General features: G+C 48.8%; 1 protein-coding gene across 4 annotated transcripts in view; it reads right to left on the bottom strand.

Annotated features, from left to right (window-relative positions):
• The window catches only part of LOC140713572 (uncharacterized), an 89,230-nt gene continuing 61,504 nt past the window's right edge, over positions 1-27,726 (bottom strand). For all 4 annotated transcript variants that reach the window (XM_073023830.1, XM_073023827.1, XM_073023828.1 and 1 more), the window contains one exon: positions 1-27,726. This exon is cut by the window's right edge. In XM_073023830.1, the coding sequence (XP_072879931.1) occupies positions 27,363-27,726 (364 nt within the window). In that variant the 3' untranslated portion in view covers positions 1-27,362.

The following is a 27,726-nucleotide window of genomic DNA, read 5'->3' as shown; positions in this document are numbered from 1 at the left end:
GTTTTGAGAGTTCCTTGCATGGTTTGGATAACAGCCTTTATCAGATGAGTCTTTTACAGATATGTTCTCCGCGTCTGTGGCCTGCCCTCTCATGCTCCTGAGAGGAAGGATCTCACTTAGCAACATGTGTTTAAGATCCTTCTTTTCATGGCTTAGGGGTCCAGTTCTTTTTAGTGCTGAATAATATCCCAGTATCTGACATACCACAGTTTATCCATTCACCTATGAAGGGCATCTTGGTTGCTTTCCAGTTTTGGCAATTACAAAGCTGCTGTCAACATCTGTGTGCACATTTCCACATGGAAGTAAACTTTCAGCTCCTCTGAGTAAACGTCCAGGACTGTGATTGCTCCTGTGGTCGGAGAGCTTAGTTCCAAGGAAAACCACCACGCTGCCTCCCACAGCCGCTGCCCCACTTCCCCCAGAGATAAGTGAGGGTCCTGATGCTCACACACCCACCAGCACATGGTGGTGTCGGAGTTCGCATTTTGGTCAGGCTGATGGGTGTACTCTGACGCCTCACCCTATGACATAAGACGTGGGCCATCTGTTTATGTGTAGATTTGCCATCTGTGAATCTTTTTTGTTGGGGTATCTGTCCAGGTCTTTAGTCCATTTTTAATCAGGTTATTCATTTTCTTGTTGAGTTTTGAGAGTTCCTTGCATGGTTTGGATAACAGCCTTTATCAGATGAGTCTTTTACAGATATGTTCTCCGCGTCTGTGGCCTGCCCTCTCATGCTCCTGAGACACTATTTTTGTTATTATTAAAAACACTTTAGACAGAAGATGGACCTCCCAAGCCCACCACGGTTCTTATTTTGGCCGTGGTCACCATCCTCCCAGCCCTGGTTCCCACCTTTCCACGATCTGCTGGTCCTATGGGTGTCAATCCATACTAAGTCCCTAACATATCTCCAATGATGGCAACGTCAAAGCAGGCAGTTTGCAGGTAGGAAGGAGCTGATGGAGGCCGACATCATCTAAGATTTTGTGGCAGTTACTTTGATAAATTATCCCTCCTACTATGAAGAGTAAGGTTTGGCTTTTTTGTTTTTTTTTTTTTCAGTCGGAGTCTCCTGTGTCACCCAGGCCAGTGTGCAGTATTAAAATCATGGCTCATCGCAGCCTTGACCTTCTGGCTCAAGCAATCCTCCCGCCTCAGCCTTCCAAGTAGCTGGGACCCACAGGCGAGTTTGATTTCTTTGCTAACGAATTCCTAATTCACCTCGCAGCCGGCCTGTCAGGGCCATATGCCCGGACGTCCACCTTGCCGACCGGCCGTGTGGTCTCTAAGGTGGATGCACTCCGGTTGCCCGGGCTCTGCACGCGATGCTGAGTCTCCAAGTCTGCCGCTGTAAAAGGGACTGACAGCCCAGAGGGTCTCGACGTGCCACCGTGAGCCGGACTTTATTCCACAGGGTGACTCTGCTTCCCGTGACGAGATGCAGCACGTGAGCACAGATCAAAGGGTATCAGTAACTAACCCATTCCCCTGGTACTAAGCAGAGGACCAAGAGTTTAGTTCCTTACTTATTTGCTACCAGCTTGATTCAAAACAGCTTTCTGGGACTCTGGGGACAAACATCTCTAACTGGTGAGAATTCTGGCTTTAGTAACAGAAGAATCACCTAATGCCCATTTTGTAACTGCTGTTCTCATCAGAACTTGAGGTCAAAGGGTGAAATAAAAGGGGGGCCAAGATCTTGACACCCCAGTTTGCACAAGGCTAACCAGCGTTCTTCAGGGGGTGAAAGGAGTAGGATTTTTAAAGTGCTGAGTTTTAAAAACATGGCTGTAGGCTGGGTGCACTGCCTCACGTATATAAGCCCAGCACTTTGGGAGGCCGAGGTGGGAGGATTGCTTGAGGCCACGAGTTCAAGACTGGCTTGAGTAACAGCAATATCCTATCTCTTTAAAAAGAAAAAAAAGTTAATAAAATAGTAATAAAAAGGTTAATACAATAAATTACTATATCAACACGGCAACCCCTGCTGTCAGACGAGGTGCACTCTCTGTGGCTACGATGAGATCCGGAGAGAAATGTAACCGGCATCATAGGGAAGGTGGACCCCAAAGCTCCACGGCGCTACTCCTGTACAGTCTGTTAACCAGCATGAAGACTCCTCCACAATCAGAAGTCTGGTTTAGAGGAACGCTGCCCATGGGACCTGGGTGGACTCCAGACGCTGGCTGACCAGACAGCCCCACCCTGGGACCCTGCTGGCAGCCCCGACTGGACAGAATGACCTCGTGGGTGTCCTTTCCCGCCACAAGCTGCAGACCCTGAGCCAGTCCTGGCTGTGACTGAGGCTGCGCATAAACGTCTGCGCCCAACAGCTCACCTTTGTACATGACACGCCCAGTCAACCTCATTTCAAATGTTACGCTTGCCCCAAGGCGAACATGGATGTTACAGGTTAACTCACTGCATGTGTGCTAGACTTTCCCTATAGGTGTTCAGACATTGCACGAACCGGATGAACAAACCCCACTTTCCCTGTAAACGTTCCGACATTCCATGAGCCCGATGAACACACACAGCCAACAAACCCCGGAACGTGTAACACCGCGGCCTCCTCCCCTCCTGAGGGGCGTGTGCTTACAGCTCCCCCGAGACCACATTTCCCAAAGCACAGAGTGTTCCTCTGAAAAGAAAACCTCCTTTTTCCTTCCTCTGTACATCTCGTGGTCATGTTAACAACTATTGCTACAAATGCAGAGAAACGAGGTATCATCCGTGCCGGTCACCGAATTCCTAGCACCAAAGCTTCAGGGCCCCCCAGTCTGAAGGAAGCTTCTATCACCCTAAAGCCAACTCTGGAGATGAAGGCCGAACTGGGGAAAGGTTGTGTCACCCGCAAATCCACACCACGGGGCCCTCTGCAGTTGTGTGTCAGGAACTCTTGACCGGTCCTGGGGTTTGGGGAGATCAGGATGCAAGCCGATACTGTACGCTCTGCCACGGGACAGTGAAGTCTGCGAAACCTCAGAGGAACACAGAGACAAATGGCTGTACAAGTCCCACAGGCCGAGCCTCGATGGGCACCAGTGTCAAGAACACAGACACGCCAGGAGGGGCAGCTGATGCAGGCAACGCCTGCAACCCCAGCACGCGGCAGCGTACGAGAGTGGGGGTCTCTGGCCAGGCTCCACCACAACTGCCATATTCTGTAGTAAAATTTTAATCATAGGTTGTAACTAGTTATAACTCTAACTTGTTTTACAGATAAACAGAACACAGGGTACCAACAGACTCCAAAGTACTTCGCCTAGAACCAAGTCTAGAATGCAGATGGCTGCTGCTCCAAGTGTGATGAGTCCCCTGTAGTGCCATAAATCCTAGATCTAGGTGACTAAGTGCTCTGCCTAAACCAGATGGCACCCTGAGGCTCTGAGGGTACCCTCTCTCCCCAGGCCAGTCCATCAGCCCCAGCAGAAGCTTCTAGAGTAAGAAACTGTGGATTTGTATTGGACAGATGTAAACCAGGCAAAATCACAGGGACTCATCCTGGAAGCCCATCCGTTTACCCACTCATGCCCTAGAGAGCCCTGCCCCCATCTCCACATCCGCAATCACGCTGAACCACAAGAACTGGCTTCTAGGCCCTCAAGCCACTCCCTTTCGCCCCCGGAACAGACCCTTCTAAAACCGTGAGGCCCAGAGTAGCCTTAACAGGTGGTCCCAGCAGAACTGGCCTCTACATGAATTGATACTTTGTGTCTGGGGGGTGGTGGTTCTTGTTCTGTCACTCAGGCACAGTGCACCATAAACACAGTGGTGCTATCATGGTTCACTGCAGCCTCAACCTGCCAGGCTTGGGTGATCCTCCAGCCTCAGCTTCCCGAGCACCTGGGACCACAGGTGCACATCACCACTCCTATTTAATTTTTTGTAGAGTCAGGGTCTTGCTATGTTGCCCAGGCTGGTCTCGAATCCCTGGGTTCAAAAGTGAACTGCCCACCTCAGCCTCCCAAGGTGCTGGGATGACAGGTGTGAGCCACTATGCCCAGCCTAGAATTGTTTTTTCTTAAACCTGAGTTTGACACATGAACCCCACTTACATAGATATCAGCACACTCTCACAGCTCAAGGGTTTTTCTGAATCCCGATTCTGTCTGTTCAAAGGTCAATATCTAAGATAGGGTCAGAACTGACCCTCCCTCTGTGAAGCCTAAGGGCAAATGCAGCAGCATCTCAGTGTATGAGGAGACAAAGTAAGAAGGGTGGAAAATACACACTGAAATTCTAGTGTTAGAATCATAATCACCAACACTTTCAGAGGCAATCTGCTTTCCAAAACATGTAGCTGCTGGATTAACTTCAAAGTCACCAGATTCCACAGGCAGGAGCTCAGAGGGGCACAGCTTTCTAAGGCCGCACAGCCCAGGGCAGAGTAACAGCCTCGGGGCAAAGCAAACTATACAAAGGCTTGGTTCTCTCACGGATGAAGGTGCTCAAGTCCTTCCAAATAGATTCTTCTTCTAAGTAAGTTAGATGCCTCCTACAACACTGTTTAGAGTGCCAGTGTGTTCAGAAACATGAAGTTGAAAATACATCTCAGGACCCCAAAATCACTAAGCTAAAGGGACCTCAACGTAAGGAACAGCTTAGGGCAAACCTACCTCCCATGCTTTTCTGAACAGAGACAGATACTGGGGGAGAAAAAAACAAGCCATGTACCTCCCTCACAACCGATCCACAAGGAAATTCCTCATGACAGAGGAGAGAACCCAAAGTCACCATCTGCACACGGAGATCAATGTGGCTCTGACTGCTTCCTCTGGAAAGGTACACCAGAAACGCATTTGTCTGATCTACTTGTGACCTGGAAACCCCTCCCCGCTTCGAGCCGTCCCTCCCTTCCTGGACCAAACCAACGTACATCTCACATATATTGTTGTCTCACATCTCCCTAAGATGTGTAAGACCAAGTTGTGCCCCAAACACCTTGGGCACATGTCCAGGACCTCCTGAGGCTGTCGCAGTGTGTCCTCAACCCCTCCTGAGGCTGTGTCTTTAACCTTGGGAAAAGGAACTCTCTATGGGCCGAGAACCGTCTCAGAGATCCTTCTGGTTTACAGGAAGCATTCTCTCCTGCGAGTATAACGATGAAATCATGTGGAATTACAAAGTGCCACTTTAGTAAAGGCCAAAGGAATTAGGGTTCAATGTGCTTAAAAAACAAACAAAAACAAGTAACGTTCTGTCAATGGACCATGAAGCCCACACCCCCTTTTGCAGTGAAGATGTCAACTGGGACGAGAGGCCCCTCCTGCAGATGCAGCAAAGGCTACCCTCTGACCCCACTTCCCAGAGTCTAGGTTCCCACTGCTCAGGGAAAAGCAATCCCGGCTTCACGGGGCTCAGGCCTCCAAACCCAACTCCCACCCATGCTGGAGAATCACCCCAGGGACTAGCGAAATGGCAGGTGCAACTCTCACCTCATCCCCTTAAAGGGGAAAAGGCACCTTCCCGCTCCTCTTCCTGCTGGTGGGAACAGGGGCAGGAGCTGAAGGGGCAGGAGTCGGGCAGCAGGAGTCGGGCAGCAGGAGTCGGGCAGCAGGAGTCGGGCGGCAGGAGGGAAGCAGCCTGGGTCCCTGCTCGTCACAGATGGCAAATGCCAACCATCCCCGACCTTCACTTTGAAAAGAAATTCTTCTCTTTTGTCAGGTCCCTGGTTAGAAGTTTGCACCCATTCCTTAAAAACAAAACAAAAACAAAAACAAAAACAAAAACAAACATGAAAAAAACTCAGATACAAAATGGGTGTTTTGCTGACAATATTTCAATTATCTGGAGGCCTTGGGTCAAATGACGGCAAAACAGGAATCTGAACACTGTTATTCAGGAAACTATCTTCCACAGCCCCATCTACCCTCCCAGGCTGTCACCTTATGGTGTTTGTCTGCTAGATGATTAACAATAACTGCTCTGAAAAACTAGGTGTACAGAACAGACAAAAGTTAGCTCGGGTTGAGGGGAAGCAGGATAAGACCCCCTTCCCCGCAGGACGGTGGAGGAGGAACCTTCAGCACCTGGGTTTTCAGGATGCTGGATCTCTGAGAGCATCTCTCACAGCTCAAGTACGGCCAGACCCTCCTCTGACACAGCCTATTCAGGCGAAGGTGGCATCTGCCCTAGAGATCCACAGCCCTGCGCGGGGCTCAACTGGAGCTGAACTTTCCTCCCTTGGTAAGAGTCAGGGCCAGGGGTGGGGAGAGGAGAGAAGTAGCAGGCCTGAGGGGCACTGTGGAAACTCCATGCCACGCTAACTCTCGTCTGATGTGCTCCGGCCAAAGCCACGCTTCTTGGAGGGCATTTCACTTCACACATCCGGAAGTCTCCCCACAGAACAGATCCTTCCCCAGGAGGCAGACACTTGGCTGTAACACGGGGTAATGAGGGGTGCGCCTTCGTGCCCATTCTGTAATGTTTCCTGTTACCTATTTTACCTTAAGCTACAAATGATTCCTGTTTACACGGGACACAGTGACACACACAGCAAAACACATGAGATTCAGTGTGATCCCACACCTGTCACTGCTGACCTCAATTTCTTTGTTTGTTTTGCTTCTAGAGTTTGTACTCTCTCCCGGGGTTCCAGGCCTGTGGATTCAACCAATCATAGATCAAGAATATTTTTTAATGTGTTTGTACTAAGCATTCAGAATTTATTATTCATTAAACAACTACTCCCATGGCATGTCCATGGCATAGCTGATACCAGCAACCCTGACATGACTGTCTGCAGGAGGATGTGCGTATGTCATATGCAAACACCATGCCATTTTAGAGCAGGGACCTCAACACCCACAGACCTCGGATGCCATAGGCAGTCCTGCAGCCCACCCCCATGGGCACTGTGGAATGGCTGTAATAGAAAATGTGGAGGTTTTAAATAGTTATGTACTAAATCTAATCTTTTGTTAAGAAATTACTGTGCATCATGTGTATTATTTGGAAGTCCTTCATGGCCCAGAGACTTGACATGTTCTTATCTTTTTGTCCACTGATCTAGTCATTTCGGTAAGCTTATTGAACACAAATCAATTTTACAATTAAATTCTTACAGGAATCACACTCTATCTGTAAGCTGCTTTGGTTTTTAAAGGGAAATAACCAATAGTTTTGCAAACCAGCTATATCATAGAATAACAGGACAAAGCAGCCCCATGACATGCAAAAACAGGAGGTTTTAAAGCTAACTAGTGTAAAACACGTTACAAAACCGTAAATATGAAAACGTTTTACACCACAACAGATATTCTAGAAAAAACAAGATATTCAAAAAAAGCCTTTGCAGAAAAGCACTTTCCCCTTCATTTTTCACATGGTTTCCAGAAGCTTGTGTTGGGCAATGACCATGAACCAGAAGTAGCGTCCGCTGCAACTACTGCTACTGCAACACAGAATATTAAGGCAAAAAAAGAGAACACATTGATGAGAACAGGTAGAGTGTTATACAAATGAGTGTGTTCTAAAGTCAACAATGTTCAAATTCTAGGTCTCCCGCAGACACTAGATGGTAACCGCCAAAGCTTATGTACTTGACAACGTTCAAGGAGACCAATTTCAGAGCTGTCACAAGGCAGCACCATCCTCATGCGATTATCTCAGGTAGGTTTGAAGACAAGTGCCCCCGGTACAGCAGGAAAGCTGCCCAGTCCAGCACTTCCTGAGGTCACAGACCTTCGCCTTCCCATGTCTTCAATACTTCCTTTACACTGGGAACCAAACAGCAACAAATAAAACACTTCCTCAAATCTCAAGACAGTCTTTAGAGCTCTTTTCCTTGCCCCTTCTCTTACTGAAAAAGCCTATTTTGTAAGCAATCTGTATTGCTTACCAGAGCTGGGGCGGAAAGAGAGCTAGTGTTTGGTAGATCGAGTTTCAAGCGTGGGGAGACCAGGAAGTTCTGGAGATGGATGGCGGTGACCGCGGCACAACCGTGTGAACACACTTAATGCCACCAAACCATACACTTAGAGTGCTATGTAATTTTACCACAATCAAAAGACTAACTGAGAAAAGCCATCTATAATTACTGTCACTTCTAATATCTTACATCCCGTAAGTTTCATTTGCTTTTGGAAATCCTCAGAGTAATCATGAAAAACTAATACCCTGTCATCTCTGAAACGCAGGCAAAGTCGTTCAAGGGTTTTGATTATAGGAAAGTAGCTGGAAAGCAAAGTGTCCGTTAGACACGGCAGCCGTGGTAGGACAAACACATGGTAGGAAGGTGGTGGTCATGCTACACACAGATGGGAAGGGTTTGGGGAGCCACAGCACCTGAAGCTCGGGAGGCACCTGGGCAGGAGCTGAGAATGAACCAAACACGTTCGATCACGCAACATTCACGGACCCTGAGTCCAGCCACCGCCGCTGACATCCACTGTGGCCGGGGTGTCCTCTGCCACAGAGCTACACACCCTGCCGAGGATACTGTACAGATTAAATGTTGAAGCACAGACACGCTCAGGTCCAGCTGTTCAGATAGAAGCAAACACAACACATTTCCCAGACACCAGCAGCAAGACTCTCCACCTGACTGCGTTCGGAATAACGATCTTCTTTGCCAGGGCTGAGCCATGCTTCCCTCTTACCTGTCCTCTGCCTTCACCAGCTTCGTGCGTGTTTCCGGGCAACTGTTTGTGCAGGTGCTATCACTTTTTTCCACAGCAAGAATATACACACACACCACACAGAAATGGGCAACCTCGTTAGGAGCTGTGCAGGGACATCTAACTCATTAGATGTGCCAAATTCCTGTTGCCATGGAAATTAAACTAGCTAAACTAACGTTGCTATGACCTCATCTCTTACTGCACCACTAAAGATCATCCGGGTAAGAGGAATGTGCCTCTGCATAGCATTCAGCTCACGTTTACGTGTCGGTATTCCCTGAATATGGTTATGTGAGATAGAAATCAGTAAGATGGGGTGTAACATCTAGTATAGGATCGTTGTGTCTCCTAGGCTCAAACACTTCCTTTAAGATCCTCAGAAAATGAAGTTTAACTCTGGGGACGTGAGTTACATAGTAACTTGTTTTGGATACTGTCTCTTTCACAATCCAAATATCAACACCAAAGAAGTTCTTGACTTCCTTTTGAAATTGAAAGGAATTTACAAATCATAAAAGCCCCAATATTAAAGGATACAATTCAGTCTTTTTAGCATATTCTCAAAGCTGCACATCAACCACTAGTATGTAATTCTGGGACTTTTTCACCACGGGCCAAAGAAACCTTGAACCCATTAAGAGTCAGCACCTGCTCCTTCCTTCCGCCAGCACCTGGAAATTGCCAGCCGACTTCCGTTTCTCTGGATTTGCCCATTCTGGACACCTGTTGTGAGGAGAATCGTACAGTGCGTGACCTTCGGTGCTGACATCTTTCACGTCCAAGGTGAGTGGAATCTCACAGTGAGTGACCTGTCGACAGATACCTGGACTGTTTCTACTACTACTAATAATGCTGCTATGAAGATTCTTGCAAAATATTTTCAATTTTCTTGGGCATATGCCTAGGAGTGAAATTGCTGGGTTGTACGGTGATTTCATGTTCAACTTTTCTGAGGAACTGCCAGACTTTTCCAAATCAACTGTACCATTTTACTTCCCCTCCTACTAGCAATATATCAAGATTTCACTTTTCCCAAATTCACCTCCATGTCACTGTCCAATACTGGGGTTTTATCCATCCCGGTGGTTGTGAAGTGGTATTTCACGGTGGTTTTGATTTCCATTTCTAAGATGATGAATTCTGCTAAACATCTCATGTGCTTTTTAAGGCATTTATATGTCTTTCTTTGGAGAATGTCTATTCAAATCCTTTGTCCATTTTTAAATTGGATTTTTACTAAGAGCTTTTAAATATATTCATGATATCAGGTCCTTATCGTGATAATCTATCCTGTTCTGTGGGTTGTCTTTTTACTTTAATAGTATCCTCTGAAATGAACATTTTAAATTTTGATACCGTCTTTTTCCCTTCAGTTGCTTGTTATAGCTTTAAACGTCTCAGCCAAGGAAACATTACCTGATCCAACGTAGCGGTTTCACCACGATTCTTCCCTAAAGGTGTCATGGGCTGAACTGTCCCCCCTCTCAAGATTCCCATGTTAAAGTCACAACCCCGGAAACTCAAAATATCACTGTATTTAGATACAGGGTCTTTAACTTGGAAATTTAGGTCACCTAAGATCTTAAGAGTAGGCCCTGATCCAGTATGACTGGTATTCTTTTGAGAGAATTTAGACACAGTCCTCAGTGCTGCACGCACATAAGAGAAACCTGTGAGGACACAGAGAGGACGCCGTCTACACAGCATGGAGTAAGGCCCCAGAGGATCCAAACCTGCCTGCACCTTGATCCCAGGCTGCTCATGCTTGTAATCTCAGCACTTTGGGAGGCAGAGGCAGGCGGATCATTTGAGGTCAGGAGTTCGAGACCGGCCTGGCCAACATGGTGAAACTCCGTCCCTACTAAAATACAAAAATTAGCCTGGCATGGTGCTTAACACCTGTAGTACCAGCTACTAGGGAGGCTGAGGCAGGAGAATTGCTTGAACTCAGGAGGCAGAGGTTGAAGTGAGCTGAGGTCACACCACTGCACTCCAGCCTGGGTGGCAGAGTAAGAATCCGTCTCAAAAAAAAAAAAAAAAAGGTAACAATTTAGTTTATTTTACAACGATAAAGTCATTACATCTTAACACAGTCTTCAAGAAGAAACCATTTTCCCAAATAGGTAGCAGCGTGGCAACAGTTTGTGCTGCTGTGAAAACACCTAACATCTCTGCACCTCAGACGGCAGGGTTCTCATGCTTGCATCTGCATTCAGTGGGCTGCAGAGCCGTGGCTCAAGTTTATGAAGGAAGTCCGACCCCATGCTGATATACAAGTAGGAAGCAGTATTTTCATTGTGTTTTCAGATCATTTTAGGTATTCTCTGCTGCAAAATGTAATAAGTGGCACTTCCGCACAGGCTGTCTGCAACGCAGAGTCTGTGCTCTGGTCGACGGGCCTTTCTGCCCCAATTCCTTCTGAGTCAACTGGTCCATCGTACACTTGAATGACTTTTACCAGCACACAATTTTGTAATCACACATTGGTTAGAAAACACTGGTTCAGAATTATGAGCAACTTCCACATTTTGTTCTATATCAAAAAACAAACAAAACAAACAAAAACACATCAATATCACCATTGGTCACATGAGAAAGTGGTGGACACAAGATTTTTATATTTTAATACTCATTGGAAAGCTCAAATGTCTATCATTGGGAATAATGCAAGGAACTTTCCTTGAGATGAAAGTCATTTTGTTCATTTTTCAGGCCACACCTGCAAATACCTCCATCTGAAGTGGCATCGTTTGTAAGTCATTCCTTCTATAAAGGCGGCCGTTAGTGGAAGAAGTGGTTCTGCAGGTTCATAGCTCAGAGGCACCAGTGCTCGCTAAAGATAACCGTAAAATCCGCAAAAGACGCACCTGTGCACACTTCCTGTTTCTCACTCAGAACATTCCAGAAGGAACCCTGAATCCCGATGCCGCAGCGGGACTGAAGTTTGCTCTCACCCACATAATAAACCCAGGGAGCTACCCCAACCCCCACCCCGAGGCCACAGCCTTGGTCCTCTGTCTGGTCTAGGAGGGCTCCTGCAGCTCCAGCCTAACAGGGAAAAGCAGGCACCCACATGTCAGAAAGCCCTCCCAAGGCCCGGCGAGCACTTCTGCTTATGTGCCAGCCAAGTGCGTTTGACAAGGCTACAGCCAGCTGTACGGCAGACAGCGAGGTACCCAGCAAGTACTCAGGGCTCACGTTATGGAGGAGGAAGCCAGGCAGATAGTGAGGTACCTAGCAGGGTTCACGTTACCGAGGAGGAAAGGAGGATAGAGACAAGGGTGCTGGAACAGTCTGTCATAACCTTTAGCATTTACAAGGCTCACTGAAGATTATCCGATTTGATATTAACAGCTTCCAAGATAGGCAGAGGCATGACTGTTCACTTCATAAAGAGATCCCGAGAACTGATGATGAGCACGTGATCTTCCCATAGGCTCCCAGAAATCATCCTCAAATCATCTCTCAGTTGTATACATGTGATAATATCTCAGTCTCCTCTCTGCAGGGGAATTTTAATGCTGCTGTGCTGTTGCTTCGCACCCCTGCCTTCTCCTGAATTACAGCGATGCCCACCATCCATGGGGAGTCCGCACCACCCCACCCCCCGCTACAGCTGATGACTTGGGTCACCCTGATCTTTCATTTCCACCTGCAGAGACCTGTTCTTCCTTCAAATGCAGCTCAAACTCACTCATTGTGTGAAGCCTTTTCCAGCCATCACAACTGTCATGTGTAAAATCAGTCTATGGAATGCTTCATTTAGGAGGAGCTTATGTTGCCTCGTTGGCTGTGATCAGGGCCAAATTCTGAGCAAACCCGGAGGTCCCCTCTCCCCATCTCTGCTCCAGTGCACTTAAAACAAGGATTCCTGGAAGCACCTTTTGAGACCAATTCACGCATGAGTCTGCCCCACACCCTGCAGAAAAGCCCTGGTAGTCGGTGATCAGGGTTCGGGGCCTCCAGGTGGGTAAGGATAGTTTAGTGCACTCTCTGGACTTGACGTTCAGAGACCCGCGGCTGGAAGGGAAGAAACTTGCATCCTGTGAAACATCCAGGCCCCAAGACCCACTTAGGAGCAGAAAACGGGGAAGGAGCCTCGAACAGACTCTCAGGAAGGCAGACAGCAGGAGCCATGGAGGCCACCAAGGAGGGAGGGAAGCAGGCAGTGAGGCCACAGGTGATGTGGCCGGGAGGGAGGTGATGTGACCAGAGGTGACGTGGTGGGGGGATGACACGGCGTGGTGTGGGGAGGAGATGTGGCCAGGGGCAACGTGGCCAGGGAAGGAGACACGGCGGGAAGGAAGTGACAAGAGGGGTCTCCAGGCCTCAGACTGTACCTGATTTATAGATGACATTTTAATTAAGATGTTATATCTAACTTTAACGAAAAGTAGCAATTTAGAACCACTGTGCACATTTAAAGCACGGTACAAATTGAGCACATTTCCCAACCCGTAGAACAGTGTATTGAAGGAAAAAACAGTAGCTCACCAAAAACAACAACAACAACAACAACAAAAACAGTGAGCAAAGAAAAAATTCATTTAAGATCAGAAATAAAGAGATCCTACAGCTCTTCTAGTCCAATCCCCATCCTAACATGAAAGGGGTGAAAAAGGAAGTAGATTCTAGTCAGTCAGAATTAAAAGCAAAACCGATCCACTTTACTTTCTACTTGACAGAAAACAAACTCATCAAGGAATCCCCACAAACAGTAGCTTTAGTAGTTCCCAAAATGCGAGATTCACCTACAAATTAAATCAACTGTTAAGTGTGTATAAAGTAATCTTTTTAATTATTTCCTTCCTCATCCCCAAGGGCTTTTTTTAGACCTTGTTTCCCTGTAACTGCCTCCAACACCCAGGAAATTTAAACCCCACAAGTAAACTGTGTCTCAATTCACGCACAGCATCCTTTGGAGTACACAGTCCGTTGCTCTAAGACGATCTTGTCACCTAAGCACCGAGTACAGCCTGAGAACGCACAACAGGCACTCACACGAACTCGGACAGACAATAGGTGAGATATGGCACATGAGGAGGAAGACAAGATAAATGAGCTTCATCGACACCCCAGATCCCAAAAGAAGTAGCACACGCAACCTGCTGGGGTGCAGGTGACTCCTGGAAAACAGCCAAGGCAGCATTTGGAGAAGCAGCACCGCAGGCCAGGAGGGTCTAGGGGCTTTAGAAGCGAGGGGCACCCCGACCAGGTACTGGGGGATTCAGAAGGGAGGGGCGCCCCGACCAGATGCTGGGGGATTCAGAAGGGAGGGGGGCCCCGACCAGGTGCTGGGGCTTCAGAGGGGAGTGGTGCCCCGATCACTTCCTGGGGGCTTCAGAGGGGAGGGGTACCCTAACCACGTGCTGGGACTTCAGACTAGAAGGGGCCCCTACCGAGTCGTGGGGGCGGCAGGACAAGCCCAGGGTTCCGTCGTCACTTTTCACTCCCTACTCTCGAATCTCGCCCTGAAGTTGCAGCCAGTCCAGGTATTCATTTACCCATAAAATTAAGTATCTGTGAGTAACACAAGTCACTAATCCACACAGATCTGAGTCCACAGATACCTCCCAGAGACTCCACCATCCCTTCTGGTAGAAGAGCAGCCCACGGGCCCACGCTGCTAGGAAGGGAGACTGTCTCCAGCCTGACGTTGCATAGTCCTTAACACAAAGTCTACCTTCTGGAACCATGCCGTCTCCTACAGAAGCAACTAGGGGCATGTAGGGTTTTTTAAAATCTTTTTTTTTTTCTTAAGACAGAGTCTCCCTCTGTCACCCAGGCTGGAGTGCAGTGGCTTGATCTCGGCTTGCTGCAACCTCTGCCTCTCGAGTTCAAGTGATTCTTCTGCCTCTGTCTCCCGAGTAGCTGGGAACACAGGCGCCTGTCACCATGCCAGACTCATTTTTTATACTTTTAAGTACAGATGGGATTTCGCCTTGTTGGCCAGGCTGGTCTTGAACACCTGACCTCACGTGATCCACCTGCCTCGACCTCCCAAACTGCTGGTAACACACGCATGAGCCACGGTGCCCGGCCCATATAGCTATTTAAATTTGACTAAAATTAAAGAAAATTAGAAGTTCAGTTTCTCATTTACACTGCAAGCATTCAGTTACCCACAGGTGGCCACTGACCAGAAGCTGATAGAGATGTCACACTCCACACTGCAGAAGGCTCTAAGGACGAAATGGCTCTAAGATCATCTCGACATCTTTATATTGAAGCTACTGAAGTTTTACTCTGATTATTATAGACATCAGCATTCTGTCACTTAAAAATGTCAGTGCTATTGCAATGATCAGATCTGTGACTTCCCAGCAGCTCTTATCTTCCTAGACAGAAAACTGTAGAGCATCTGCACTCTGCCTCCACACTAAGGGATAGTAGAATCCTCCGTGTAAAATCAGGGGGCGAAAAAAAAAAAATGAATCCCTAGTCAGCCTCTCCCCTTACGATTTTGTGAAACTTCTCTTAATATGCAGAATAACTGCCAGAGTTGCAATAAAGAAGCATCCCTTGACCAGGAAGCAACAGGGAAACACGAGGAGGGAGATGCGAGGACCCTCCGTTCCCTCTGGGACCCCAGGCCCAGCCCGGCAGACCTGCACACCTGATGCGAACCATACACACGGCTTCCCTGGGCCTCGGTCCCCTGCTCTGCCCTCACTGGCCACTGTGGCTCTGGGTAGAGGCAGCTCCCTGAGCCCCAACACCCACAGCCAGTCCCCTCCTTGCAGGTCTCAGCTCTGCTCTCACTGCCTCCCTGATGCTTCTCATCATCATCCGCGTACTGTGTCGCCTCTACCCCACAGCCCTTGCTACCGCCCACCCACCACGGAGCCTAGCACACAGCAGGTGCCCGAGACGCCCCAATGGGCGAGCATGCCAGGGTAGGGCTTGGAGTTCCAAGGGCCACGTCCCGCATAGCACCACAAGCGCCACAGAGGCTATGGAAAGGGTCCAGGCTTCAGGCCTGCACTCAGCTTCTCCCGGCCCCGGAGGCCAAGAACCTAGCAAGGGAGTGCAGCCGGAAGCAGGATCCCAAACCCCCTTCCTGCTCCTCAAGAGGAAGGGGGCCTCGGGGCACAACCCCATGAGCGCCTTCCTCCTGCCAGGTTACCTGTCACAGCACCGACACCTTCACTGCAGGGAAACCCACTTCCGTGAGGAGAAAAACACCAAGTACAACAGGAGCCACGTCCCCCTCAGCATCTGCTGAGCCCAATAGCGACAGCAGCAGCCGGGCCCCCACTCAGCATGCACCGACTCCGATCCCGCCAGGCACACCACAACGCCGACCATCTTGAAGCTCAGCTTGACTCATCAGGGCCCTCTTCCAGGAGAGCTCGGCATGTCTATCTTCCCTGGGCTCACAGAAAGGAGCGGGACTCGGACCCGAGTGTGCACAGAGTTAAGCTCCCACTAGCTATGCAGACAACCTCCCTAGCCCTGGCCTGCGAAGGGGCCAAGCGCAAATAGCCATCTTTTGCCCGCACAGGTATAGAATTCAACCAGCTCTCTCAATGGAATCGTGACAGGTCAACTCCAGGCTCCTCAGTGCTCTGGGGTTCACCTCGGGCCACTGCACCTTTGAAACGTGGCTGTGGACTCCTCTAGGCTGCTCAGTGTCACGGCCCATTTCATTCAGACACTGCAGGCCTCTGCCGTGGTGTCAATACTCAGGACACCCCTGCCGGCATCCTCCGAGATGCTGCTGCTGCTGCAGCTGCTGTGATCTGAAAACAGCCATGCACAGGCATCAAAGGGAGGACTTCTCAAGTCTCCTCCAAGAGCAGTGGATACAGCTTTGGAAGACGTTGCACTGAATCCTGGGTGAGCCTAGCTCAGTCTGCTATCTAAGCCGGGTTGCTGGGGACACACCTTCTGTTGTAACTGACAGAGGTTCTTGGTGGAAGCTCTATCAAGACTGATAATCGCAACTAGTCTGAGATTTACTATCCATACGTTCTATTTGATGTTTAAAAGGAAAGCATTCTGAAGTTCCAGTAGCAAGGAATTTTCTATAATCTATCACATCCACATACAGCAGAAATGTAGCTAAAATGTTCATAGGGTCTATGCAGAGGAAGAGACGGGTCTATTTCAGGAAAAGTGCTTCCTGGCTTTTCAGAAACATAGTGAAATCCCTGCCAAGTAAAGGTTGTTTATACTTTTGCTTTGGAAACAGAGGGAAAGTTCTTCCTTATTACTTGAATACATTGACTATATTTAAGTGTTCTGGTAGACTAAGTATTAAATATTCAAAGGAAGTAATTCTGTTCGGTCCATTTCATTCTTTAAATGTAGCTTTCAAAAACTGACAAATACCTGGCCGGGTGCGGTGGCTCACGCCTGTAATCCCAGCACTTTGGGAGGCCGAGGCGGGTGGATCACGATGTCAGGAGATGGAGACCATCCTGGCTAACACGGTGAAGCCCCGTCTCAACTAAAAACACAAAAAACTAGCCTGTTGTGGCGGCGGACACCTGTGGTCCCAGCTACTCGAGAGGTTGAGGCAGGAGAATGGCATGACCTGGAGGCGGAGCTTGCACTGAGCCGAGATCACACCACTGCACTCCAGCCTGGGCAACAGAGCAAGACTCCGTCTCGAAAAAGAAAAAAAAAAAAAAGTAGCAAACACCCCATGTCTGCCCTGGCTCCAGTCATCTCCACGGAGTGGACAGAGCTTGGGAAAAGCTCAGTGTGGAGGCCCAGAAGGCCGGGCCTAGCCTTTGCTCAGCAGATGAGCAAGAGGGTCAGTCACCCTAGGGAAGAAGCCCATATTTGCTATGTTACTGATGATAGCCACATAAATTTCTATTTTGCCTCCCACACAGGCCTGGGGATCTATGTTTGAGCAAGCAGCTCATGCCAACAGTCCTTCCATGTCATCATTTCCCTGACCTCCCCCAGAAAAGCCAGGCCAGGCAGCATCCCCACACGGGCACTGGGGCCCAGGAAGATCCTGGTCCTGCCCCTCTTCTCTCTCATCCCTGCAGCACCCTGGCTTGCTGTGGAAGCCCAGCAGTGCTGTCTAAACCCACATTCACCTGGGGCATTCAGGAGAAGCCTCTGTGCAGAAATCAACTGGGAAGTAGGATTGTGTGTGCTGGCAGGTCACTCGAATGGGTTTGCAGAACTCAGTTTTCAACACAGGTGCCGCCACCAAGTCCCTGAAGACCTTTGTGATCCTAGAGCCACAGAGCCATTTGAGGCACTCTCACAATCTCTAACAAGCCTGCATAGAGGCCCTGTTTTTCCAAAGGACCATAAAATTTTCCATGTAAACAAACTTTGACATAATGAATTAAAAGTGAAGTCACCACTTCTATTTTCCATTAATCCATTCATTCAAACAAGTATCTCTTGAGTGTGTGCATCAAATACTGTGGAATTAGGATTTAGTCCATGCCTTCAAGAAATATACATCACAGAAGAAAAGGTATAGCTTGTAACTAACAGTGCTGAACAGGCAAGAAATACACATCGCAGAGGAAACGGTAGAGCTTGTAACATCATAGAAGGAAAGGTGTAGCTTATAACTAACAGTGGTGAACAGGACAGAATCTCACAGGCTCGTCAGGAGCCACCGAGGAGGAAGCCATGATTCACATCCACCTGCAGTAGGTAAATGTTTCCTGGATAATGTAACTTTTCTAAAGCGATATCTGCTCCTTATTGTTTAATCTTGCTCGATAGGGTATTAAATTACCACTTTATGTGCTGCTTATATAAAATACATCATTGTCAGGGGAGGTTATAAAATACTACTTCACACAAGCTTGGGCTGTGAATGGTGCGAGGCAATGGGACGATGTGTTCTCGTGTTCTCGAGACGCAGAAGGGGCAAGACCCTGCTTCCCTTCTCCTCCCCACCGCCCTGTTCCCAGATGAGGGGCGGAGGCAAGGCCGCCATGCAGTCCTAGAGCTGGCTCCAGGGCCACGACACCACGCCCAGACTCTCTGCGCCCCATGCAAGAAATACAGACTGTGGGACCATCACCAATTTGCCTGGCAGTGGGGAGAGTCCTTCATCAAAAGCCTGTGCTTCCAGGAGCCGGGACAAAGCAGGAGCCCCTAGGAAAACTGTTCCAGGTGCTCCTGAAACCTGGGCAGAGTCACAGTCTGGCAGGAAGCACCAGTGATGCAGGTGTGCCCAAGACTGGGAGGATGGCCAGATGCCTGGAGACCAGACCGGCCTGCAGGAGATGACCACCTCTCTCTGGTTCATTAGAGATAGACAGTCTGGGCTTCTCTTTTGTATGTGGAGTCTCACAGTACAGAAATGTCACAAAGAGTTTAGACTTCATATACCCCAATTTTTAAAATTAAAAAACCACAACTATTTCAACTAATTCTAAATCCAACAAAGAAAAATAAATAAGTATGTCAATGCATGCCTCCAAAATGTAAACCTCAATCTCTTTACCCATAGGAGACCCAAAATTTAGTGTACCTTTTCTTCAGTATGATCTCTTTTTTAAAGCCATTACTGAAGTGTCTCCTCACTGCCCCATGAGGAGGTTCATGGGCTCTTCAAGGCGCTTTGCTGTTTCATCATTTTTTAGATTTAAGGGCAGGATCATTTTCCCACACTTGCTTGCTTCCCTGATCACCAATTTTTCACAACGACATCATTGTGCCTCAGAAAACCTAGTAACTGAACTTCATTAAAAGTGAAAACAATAAGGACATGTTGGCTGCTATGACAGCATCCTCAGTCACCGAATATCCCTGGGGGACCACACCCCCCCAATCTCCTTGGAACCCCAGCATGCAGGTATCGCTGTGGCTGACAGGACTGACCCACCCTGGGGGAGGCATGAAAGCAAAGGGAAGAGAAGGCAGGTGACCCATTTAGGAAACTTGGGTGATCCTCTCGAGTCACGTTTCTCAGGGTGTCAGGGAACAAGCCACATGTAGGGAACCTCCTTGGCCTGGCAGGTGGCAGACTCCTGGGACCCTCCTCAGACACGTTAATCAGAGAATCTAAAGGCGGGCAAACTCTGAAAAGTATCTGTAAAGGAAGTACTTAGCTCTGCTGTGAGCCCACTACATGCGGGGTCGCGCAGGACGCCGCTCCCAGCGTCCAGTCTCCATTTCACCCTCCTGGGAGGAACACCCATCAAGTCACAGAGCATGGTCTTCAGCGAACACCTTCCTGCGCGACCTCCACTGTCGCCCAGCCCTGCAGGAGTAGCCGCTGAGTAGGGGAAACAAGTCTTTGCTCCTGAGCCAGCCACCTTGACGCTGGGCATAAAACCAGCACTGCTACGTCTCTGGGGAAAGGAGCGGCCCTGGGCAGGAATGCACTTGGCAGCCCCAGGGAGTGGCCAGGTGTGGAGGACCAGGCCTCTGCCTGCAGACACGTCAGCACAGCATCCTGGAGCAGAACCTCCAGCCCAGCTGAGCCTACAGATGGCTGCAGCCCTCGACAGCATCTTCACGGTGACCAGGGGACTGGGCCAGAGCCGCTCAGCAAGGCTGCCCTGAATTTGCAACCTGAATAAGCTGTACAGTCGTACGTGTACTTTGCCTTAAGCCCCTAGGTTTTGGGGTCACTTGTCACACAGCGACAGACAGTGGATGTGCACAGACTCCCAGGCCACGATGGCCTCTGCCGGCCTCACCCGGGCTGTCTCATCTGTTCCCGTGACATCACGTTTCTCAGAGCCAAAGGCTGCCAGGATCCCCTCTTTTCTTCACGAAGTCGTTACAAGCTCACGATACAAACTGAAAAAAAAAAAATCTATAAAATACAACGTATGATGCAATACAAGGTGAATGCCCAGGCACATACACACACGAAGCAGGCACAAGTGCGAAACAGGCACATGCACAAACAGGTGTACATGCATGAAACAGGTGCGCGCGTGAAGGTGTACACTCGTCAAACAGGTGTACATACACACATGAAAGCACCAGACATGAAGGGCTGTCTTTGGGAGCCTAGTTTTTAGACATCTCCCTCACCCTTTTACATCTGCATGATCACAAACACAGCACACCACAGTACTGAGGGGAAGCCCCAGCTTCTCATGGGGGCACATGAGGCTTTTTATTTATGCCACAGATTGCATCACTACATTCTAGAACTGCAAGGCCCCCCCAATGCCAGGACTGGGTTAGGTCCACCCTGTGCTCCAAGGACCAAGCCGCCTGCCAGCCCACACAGACCTGCCCCTCAGGGATGGTGTGGCTGCTTCTAAAACAGAGGCTCAGGCCCACCCAGAGACCTGCAGTACCTGTTATTAAATGAAGACTTGGTTGTGGGTAAACGTGAAGATTTTTATTAAACGTGACTCTGCAACATTCAAAGGACCATAACTGAATGCTCCTTTCGCAGCCACGGCATGTCCAGACGCTCATAGAGAAGGCCAGGGCGTGGGAAGCCACAGAGCCCTGACAAGGCAGACTTGGAGCTGTGTGGCGCAGTTAGCACCCATTTTGTGTTGATACTTGCCTTTTATATTCAGATTAAAATAAAAAATACGCAAAAGTAGCTCACATTCTATTTCAATTCTCTATTTTTGTAGTAACTGGGCCCCTTTCCCTCTGGTTTCCCAGCCGAGTGATAAATAGGCCCAGCTGCGATTTGTCAAAGTCTGGGTGTCTGTTGTAGAGTAAGTGAGGGGGCTAGGGAGAGGATCAGGAGTGGTAAGGAGGAGTGGGGGATAGGGAGGGACAGAGGGAAGGAGAGAGAGAAACCGCCGAAGGCTGGAGGCAGGAGGGATGCTCCTTGGCAGCCTCAGGCTCCCCGTTCCAAGGTAACTGAGCTGGCATCACGCATGCGGTGCCGTCATATGACTTGGCTGACACACGCCAGAATGACAACAAAATGCTTAGGGAGAAGAGTAAGCACCAGCATCTTCAGATTAGGGTAGAGTCCCGGTTTCACGCTTGCCTTGTGTGACATTCTATAAATTGTAAAGATAATGCATTTTCTTACCAGCCACGCTGTTCCCCAAATACTAACTATAATAAAGACCAGACAGCATCTGAGTACTGAGCGTGTGTCAAGCCCCGTGAGGTAGGCATCATTTACTTTGCTAGAGAAAGAAACAGGCCCTGAGAGAAATTTCCTGAGGCCAGGCAGCTGTCTCCAAACCCACCTCGCGCCTCCTGAGCCTGAACGTGGAGGACCCAAGTCATTTACGTGAATAATTTACCTACATGCATGTCAGATTGAGATTCAGCCCCCAGATCTAATCATCTCTATGCAGGAATGTGTCAAGGAAGGTATACCATTCTATGAGTTCGAGCTGGGGGAACAAAGGCAGGCAACCCTCGACAAACATGTGGTGCGGAGGTGGGCGCCCCGCGCCGGGGCGGACAGGAGCATGTCCAGCCCTGCCCAGTCACAGACCCACCCTGCCATGCTAGTGCAGGGGCCACCACCGCGTCTCGGGGAAAAGCAGCTTCTCCTGCACAGGAATCTACCCTTCAAAGTGTGTTGCTGAGAAGGTTTGGACCAACATCTCAGAAATCAGACACTGTGTAACACACTTATCTATACAGGCTGTCTATGTCAGGGAATCACCAATAATTCCCATCTCGCCATCAATTATTTCTGGTAAATACTGATTATTCTAAGTTAACTGAGGCAACACAAGAACAATATAATGGAAATGTCAGAGTCAATCAGCTCCACCTGCTGAAAACCTAAGGAATCCTGGAGAACGCAGCAGGACCCCAGACCCCGCGGACGACCCCAGCCTCCTTCCACAAGAGAGTTAGTCGTGGGGCAAAGAAACAGCTTTCAAGGAATCTCAGAGGTTCTCAAGGTCTTGAAAGTTGAACGGGAATTAAATATTTGCATCTGAGTCTCACGAGCACATTAAAAGTAAAATTTCCTCTTTCCACGAGAATTATGAGCTTGCGGCGGCGACACTGGCTGTATCTCATGCTCGTGAGATGTTTGGGGGCAGCCGTGCGTCTCTGGTGAATCATTTATAATCATGAAAGAAGTGCTTGGGCCCTCGATCCAGGACCACAGACCCCACCAACGAGGGTCTAAACAGGACAAGCCTCGGCCTGGAAAGGCTGGTGTCCGTGGGGGCTGGGAGGAGCACCAAGGAAACTCAGGGGCAAGCCCCACGCAAGCTCGGCATGTCCTACCCCACGCAGTCGGCATCAGCCACAGGGATCTTTTGTTGTTTTTTGTTCGGGAAGGAACATATTACAAAGCCCGGGGCCCAGGGCCTGGACTCCTCAATGCTCTCCACAGAGCCGGGTTAATTGGCACCTTCCCTCATGTTCAAGTCAACTATATATGGCTGCTGAGGGCATCTCAGAGCAGGTGCAACACTGAGCTTTCTTGCTGTCTGGGGAAAGCAGGAATTCCAGGCCTCTGCCTTAATACCTCCACAGAGGCTCTGGCCCAGGTGAGCTCAACTTCTCCCAGGTAACGAGCACAGACCAGCTTCCCCCATGCCCCTCAGGTCACACAGGAGCAGTGCAGTCCCTTGCAACTTGGCACGAGCCCTCACAACCCACCCCACAGGCAGCAGCCCAGCCCTGTGGCCCCGGCCTGGCAGGAGGCAGCTCCTGGAGCCCCTGCTCAGGGTTCAGTACAGCGAGGTCCAGCCACAGCAGGTGAGACACCCACCACCCGGCCATTCATCTTTAACCTAAAACAGACACAGGAATGCGGCAAAGGGTTCCTTCCCCTGACAAACCCGTCCTTCCTATTCTCATCTCTCCCTCCTGCGCCAGTACTGCACCCAAGGCCACCCAGCACTGTGCCCAAGGCCTGACTCCCAGTTTCACAGGGAATCCAAGACAATTATGATTTTGAGAAACTGGGAGCTACATAGAAAATGAGTCGGTAAAGCCATTGTCCACTGATCCTCCACTCCACACAGCGGAGAACAGTCCTCAGGATAAAACCCACGGGGCGGGGAAGACGCGATCAAGGCGGACAGGACGGAGGAGCCGCAAAGCCGGTGGTTCAGGGAACAACGCCACGTGAACACAAACCTAAAGTGCTCCACAGCAGGAAGACAAAACACAGGAGACAGAAATGCTGACCGTTTAAAGGAAAAAAAAGATTTAAGTTCTCAAGTCACAATGTATCAGCACAGACTTCTCATAATGCCTGAAACTTGGCGCAGTAAACACGTGAATCAGTTCTCCCAAGTCCATCGTTTTCTTTGCCGAGCCTCTTGAGTCTCAGGCTGGTTTCAAAGTAAGCCCTTCTCTGTTTGTTGATGATTTAATAATTAACACACTTGAAAACACATTGACTTTCAAATTAGTCTGCTAATAAAATATTAATTACCACACTAGCTGTCATCCACAGAAAAAAACACAATCACTTTCTGGATGTGAAAACATTAGAATTTGAAGCACCCTTGGCCATCTGAACAGCCCCGGCTTTTGACAAGGGCATTCCAAAGCTAATCTGAAAAACTAGTCCAGGCCATGATCGCTGGGGGGTCGGACTTGCCTCATCACCCCACCTCCCTTCTGGAATTAGACAGAACTTAGACTCTTAGTCTGATGAGAAACATTTACGATCTATTCTCTCCGAAGCTACCTGGAGGATTTCCTCCACATGACAAAGCCTTGGTCTCCACAACCCCTTATCTGACAACTCTCTTAACCAACTGTCAATCAGGAAATTTTCGAATCTACCTATGACCTGGACACCCCTGCTTCCAGTTGTCCCACCTTTCCAGACCAAACCCATGTGCATCTTACATTTATTTGATCGATTGTCTCGTGTCTCCCTAAAAGCTATAAAACCAGGCTGGGCTCTGACCACCTCGGGAATGCGTTCGTAGGATCTCCTGAGGGTAGTATCAAGGGCCATGGTAACTCATTTGGCTCAGAATAAATCTCCAAATGCTTCACAGAGTTTGACTCTTTACTGACATGGTACCTTTCATGGGTATTCATCTGGGGGACTCACAGTCAACCAGAGGCAGCAGTTGCCCACTGTGCAAAAGTCTCTGCAGGAGTGAGCCTCTGGCACGGGGACTCCAACCCCTGAAGCAGCAACTGTCCCACGTCCCACGGCCTGATAGACCTGCACCTCCCGGGCTTCTCATTTCAGAGTCTCAGCAACAAATCTACCAAACGTGATCAACATCACAGAATATTTCTCGAGGCTTTTGGCTGTTGTTTCTCCCCAAGTTTACTCTAGAACCAGAATGGCAACACTCGGAACAGGATGGTTCTCAGTCACCGACCCTCCTGGTAAATACACTGTCTCCAAGGCCCTTTCCCGCCAGTCACAGCTTCCTTCATGTCAGGCTCAAAGGCCACCTCCCCAAGAAGGAAACCTCTTCAATCCAGCAACCACAGCTCCTGTTCCCATCTAGAGCTTATCTGCCAGGAAGGGAAGACTCCTCATTCCAGAGACAGCAGGTGCCACAAACTCAGGGTTGTAGCCATTGTGAAGGCAAACACTCATGAAATTAATAGACTTTTTCCTCCTTGGATACTGACGTTTCCTCTTCTGGAGGTCAGCCAAGGCCATCTGCACGAGTCACGAGCGTGATGGCTCCAGTCCCTCCTTTGGTGTCAGCAGTGTGGCTCCGCTCTGAGACCCTCCTGCACCAGCCAGGCCACGCACCTGTTCCCACGACTACTGTCAGCAGACTACAGTGATTCTAAAATAATCAGCAAACTGAGGTTCTGAAGGATGCATTTTAAAGAAAAATGTGTAAGTTTTACTGCATGAAATCAGCTACATCTTTTGCTACTCCAGAGGCTCTTTGTTTTGCTTTCCTCAAGGTTCTCTACAATGATCCCGACAGTCAAGGTTCCCAGTTACAGGCAGAGGGTTGGGCAGGCCGCATCTGATGTGTAACACACGCAGAGGATCCACATCATAGGATTTTCCCTGTTCACCAACATCATCAGGACAAACTTTAAGCAATAATCATATCCCTGTCTGGAAAACTGAGCTCACTTGAGAACTAATGCAACAAATGTGTTTGACAAAGTTGCAGGTGGACATTTTAGTGAATGAATCACTATTTCAAGGAGGATAAAGGCTCACTATTCAAAGGCATGTTTTTGTCAAGTTTTGTAATTTCAGCTTCATGCATTTAAATCATGAAGTGAGGCTTGTACCTGATACATTACAGAATCTCTACAAAATAGAGACAATTCCATTTCTGTACATTCACTCTCATTCTTTTCCATATGCATATGGATGGTGGTAATTTAAACTGGCATTCCAACAGGATTTCTAAATTAAACTGTCTTCTACTTTAAACACTACGTGTTAAACATTACACATTCCATTGTTCAACATTTATAGCAGGGTCTGTATGGCCCGTTTTAAAGATTTCTTCCTCACTAAATGCAAGCGTTTAAACAATAAATGGTCTACTCTAAAATATTCTAGAGACAGAGATACATTTGGAGAGTGGACACACTTAACACAGAAATCCGCAACATCAAACAGGCACAACCAGCAGTGAGGGTGGAAGGGGCACCATGTGAGTGCCCCTAAAAACACACACAAGCCTGGCTGCTTAAAAGGAATGAATATAGCTCAACACTCCCATATGAACACTGATGTGTCTACTGCCTTACAGAATCCTCCTAGCTGAGCTGCAGGAATCTTCTTTGGAACATTTTCTCACCTACACTGCCTACAGGTGCCCACTGGGCTCCCTGGGCAGTATTGTGCCTTTGTTTAGAATATCACAGTATTTGGAGGTCTGTTTAATCCCAAGTCAGAGCCTTATCATAACTCAGACACCATCCCTCAGGGCTTGTGGGCCAACTTCAGCTAACCCAGGCTGCTCCACAGTGCCCTGCACATGGGCTTGGTGCATCCACACGATTTTAAGATTTGGGGCTGCTGTTTTCTGCAGTCACAGACGCGGACTTACATATTCATCATGACTGAAGGCAGCACGTATTTTTATGTTCCTTCTGTAACGGTAATAATCATGGCAACATTTCCCCGATCGTTAAAAGAGCCTCCTAACAGCAGTTGCATTCCACCCCCTTCCTTAAAATTAATAGAATTTACCAAACTAGGGGAAATCAGTCTTCATGAGAAAGTGACAAATCAGTGTTCACACAATGGCATAGTAGCTGGGCATAGAGTATACGTCAACATCCCAAACTAAGCACCCATCACAATTATTCCCAACTCGCAGGAAAGCTAGAAAAATTAGAAGGCTTAAAACATAATTATAAATGAAAATAACAAGAAACCAAAGTTTCTGAGGAGCATTTGTTAGCCAAACAAGGAAAGCCATTAACCAGTGCTGATTACATTGCATTTGATTACATTGCATTTGATTACAGCAGCCAAAGACGTGTCCAGAGGAAGAGACTTTTAAACATTAGTCTTTCAGTAAGAATGGTTGCTTAACAAGTTCAGACTACTGGGCTACACCAATCATCAATTAAAAAGCAAGGCAAACGAGTGAGAGTCATTTTCCTTAATCCTTAATGTGTCAAAAATTACCACATTGGTCAAGCTGGTCTCCAACTCCTGACCTCAGGTGATCTACCCACCCCGGCCTCCCAAAGGTCTGGGATTACAGGCATGAGCCACCATGCCTGGCTGAGAAGTGTTTGACAGAGGCTGAGGGGAGGCTCCTGTCCCTTCCTGGGACATCCACGTCCCACCCAGTTTCCCATACCGACTGTGACACTCGAAGCATCACAACAAGGGCAGCTGCATCCCCGCAGTTCTCTGCACTAACGCCACAGCTGCGTGAGCAGCCATAGCCCTGGAGCTGCCACTCAGCCTTATCGTGCTGGCACAAGCACAGCAGAAACTACCACACCCCCAAGAGGGAGGAGTGGGGACCCAGGGGAGTGAACCAGGAGGGAGGAATGTGGCCCAGGGGAGTAGGGAGGAGTGGGGGTCCTGGGGAGTGAACTATGAGGGAGAAGTGGAGGCTCAGGGGAGTGAACAAGGAGGGAGGCATGAGGCCCCAGGGCAGTGAACCAGCAGGCAGGCGTGGGGGCCCAGGGCAGTGAACCAGGAGAGAGGCGTGGGGACACAGGAGAGTGAACCAGGAGGGAGGAGGGTGGAGTTCGGCCAAGCGAGTGAAACAGGAGGCAGGAGTTCGGCCCAGGGAGTGAACCAGGAGGGAGGAGTGTGGTCCAG

Source organism: Chlorocebus sabaeus, chromosome 16 (genome assembly GCF_047675955.1).
Source record: "Chlorocebus sabaeus isolate Y175 chromosome 16, mChlSab1.0.hap1, whole genome shotgun sequence".
NCBI classification, from domain to species: domain Eukaryota; kingdom Metazoa; phylum Chordata; class Mammalia; order Primates; family Cercopithecidae; genus Chlorocebus; species Chlorocebus sabaeus.
Note: the sequence above shows the minus strand (reverse complement) of the source record. Positions and strands in the feature narration are given on the sequence as shown.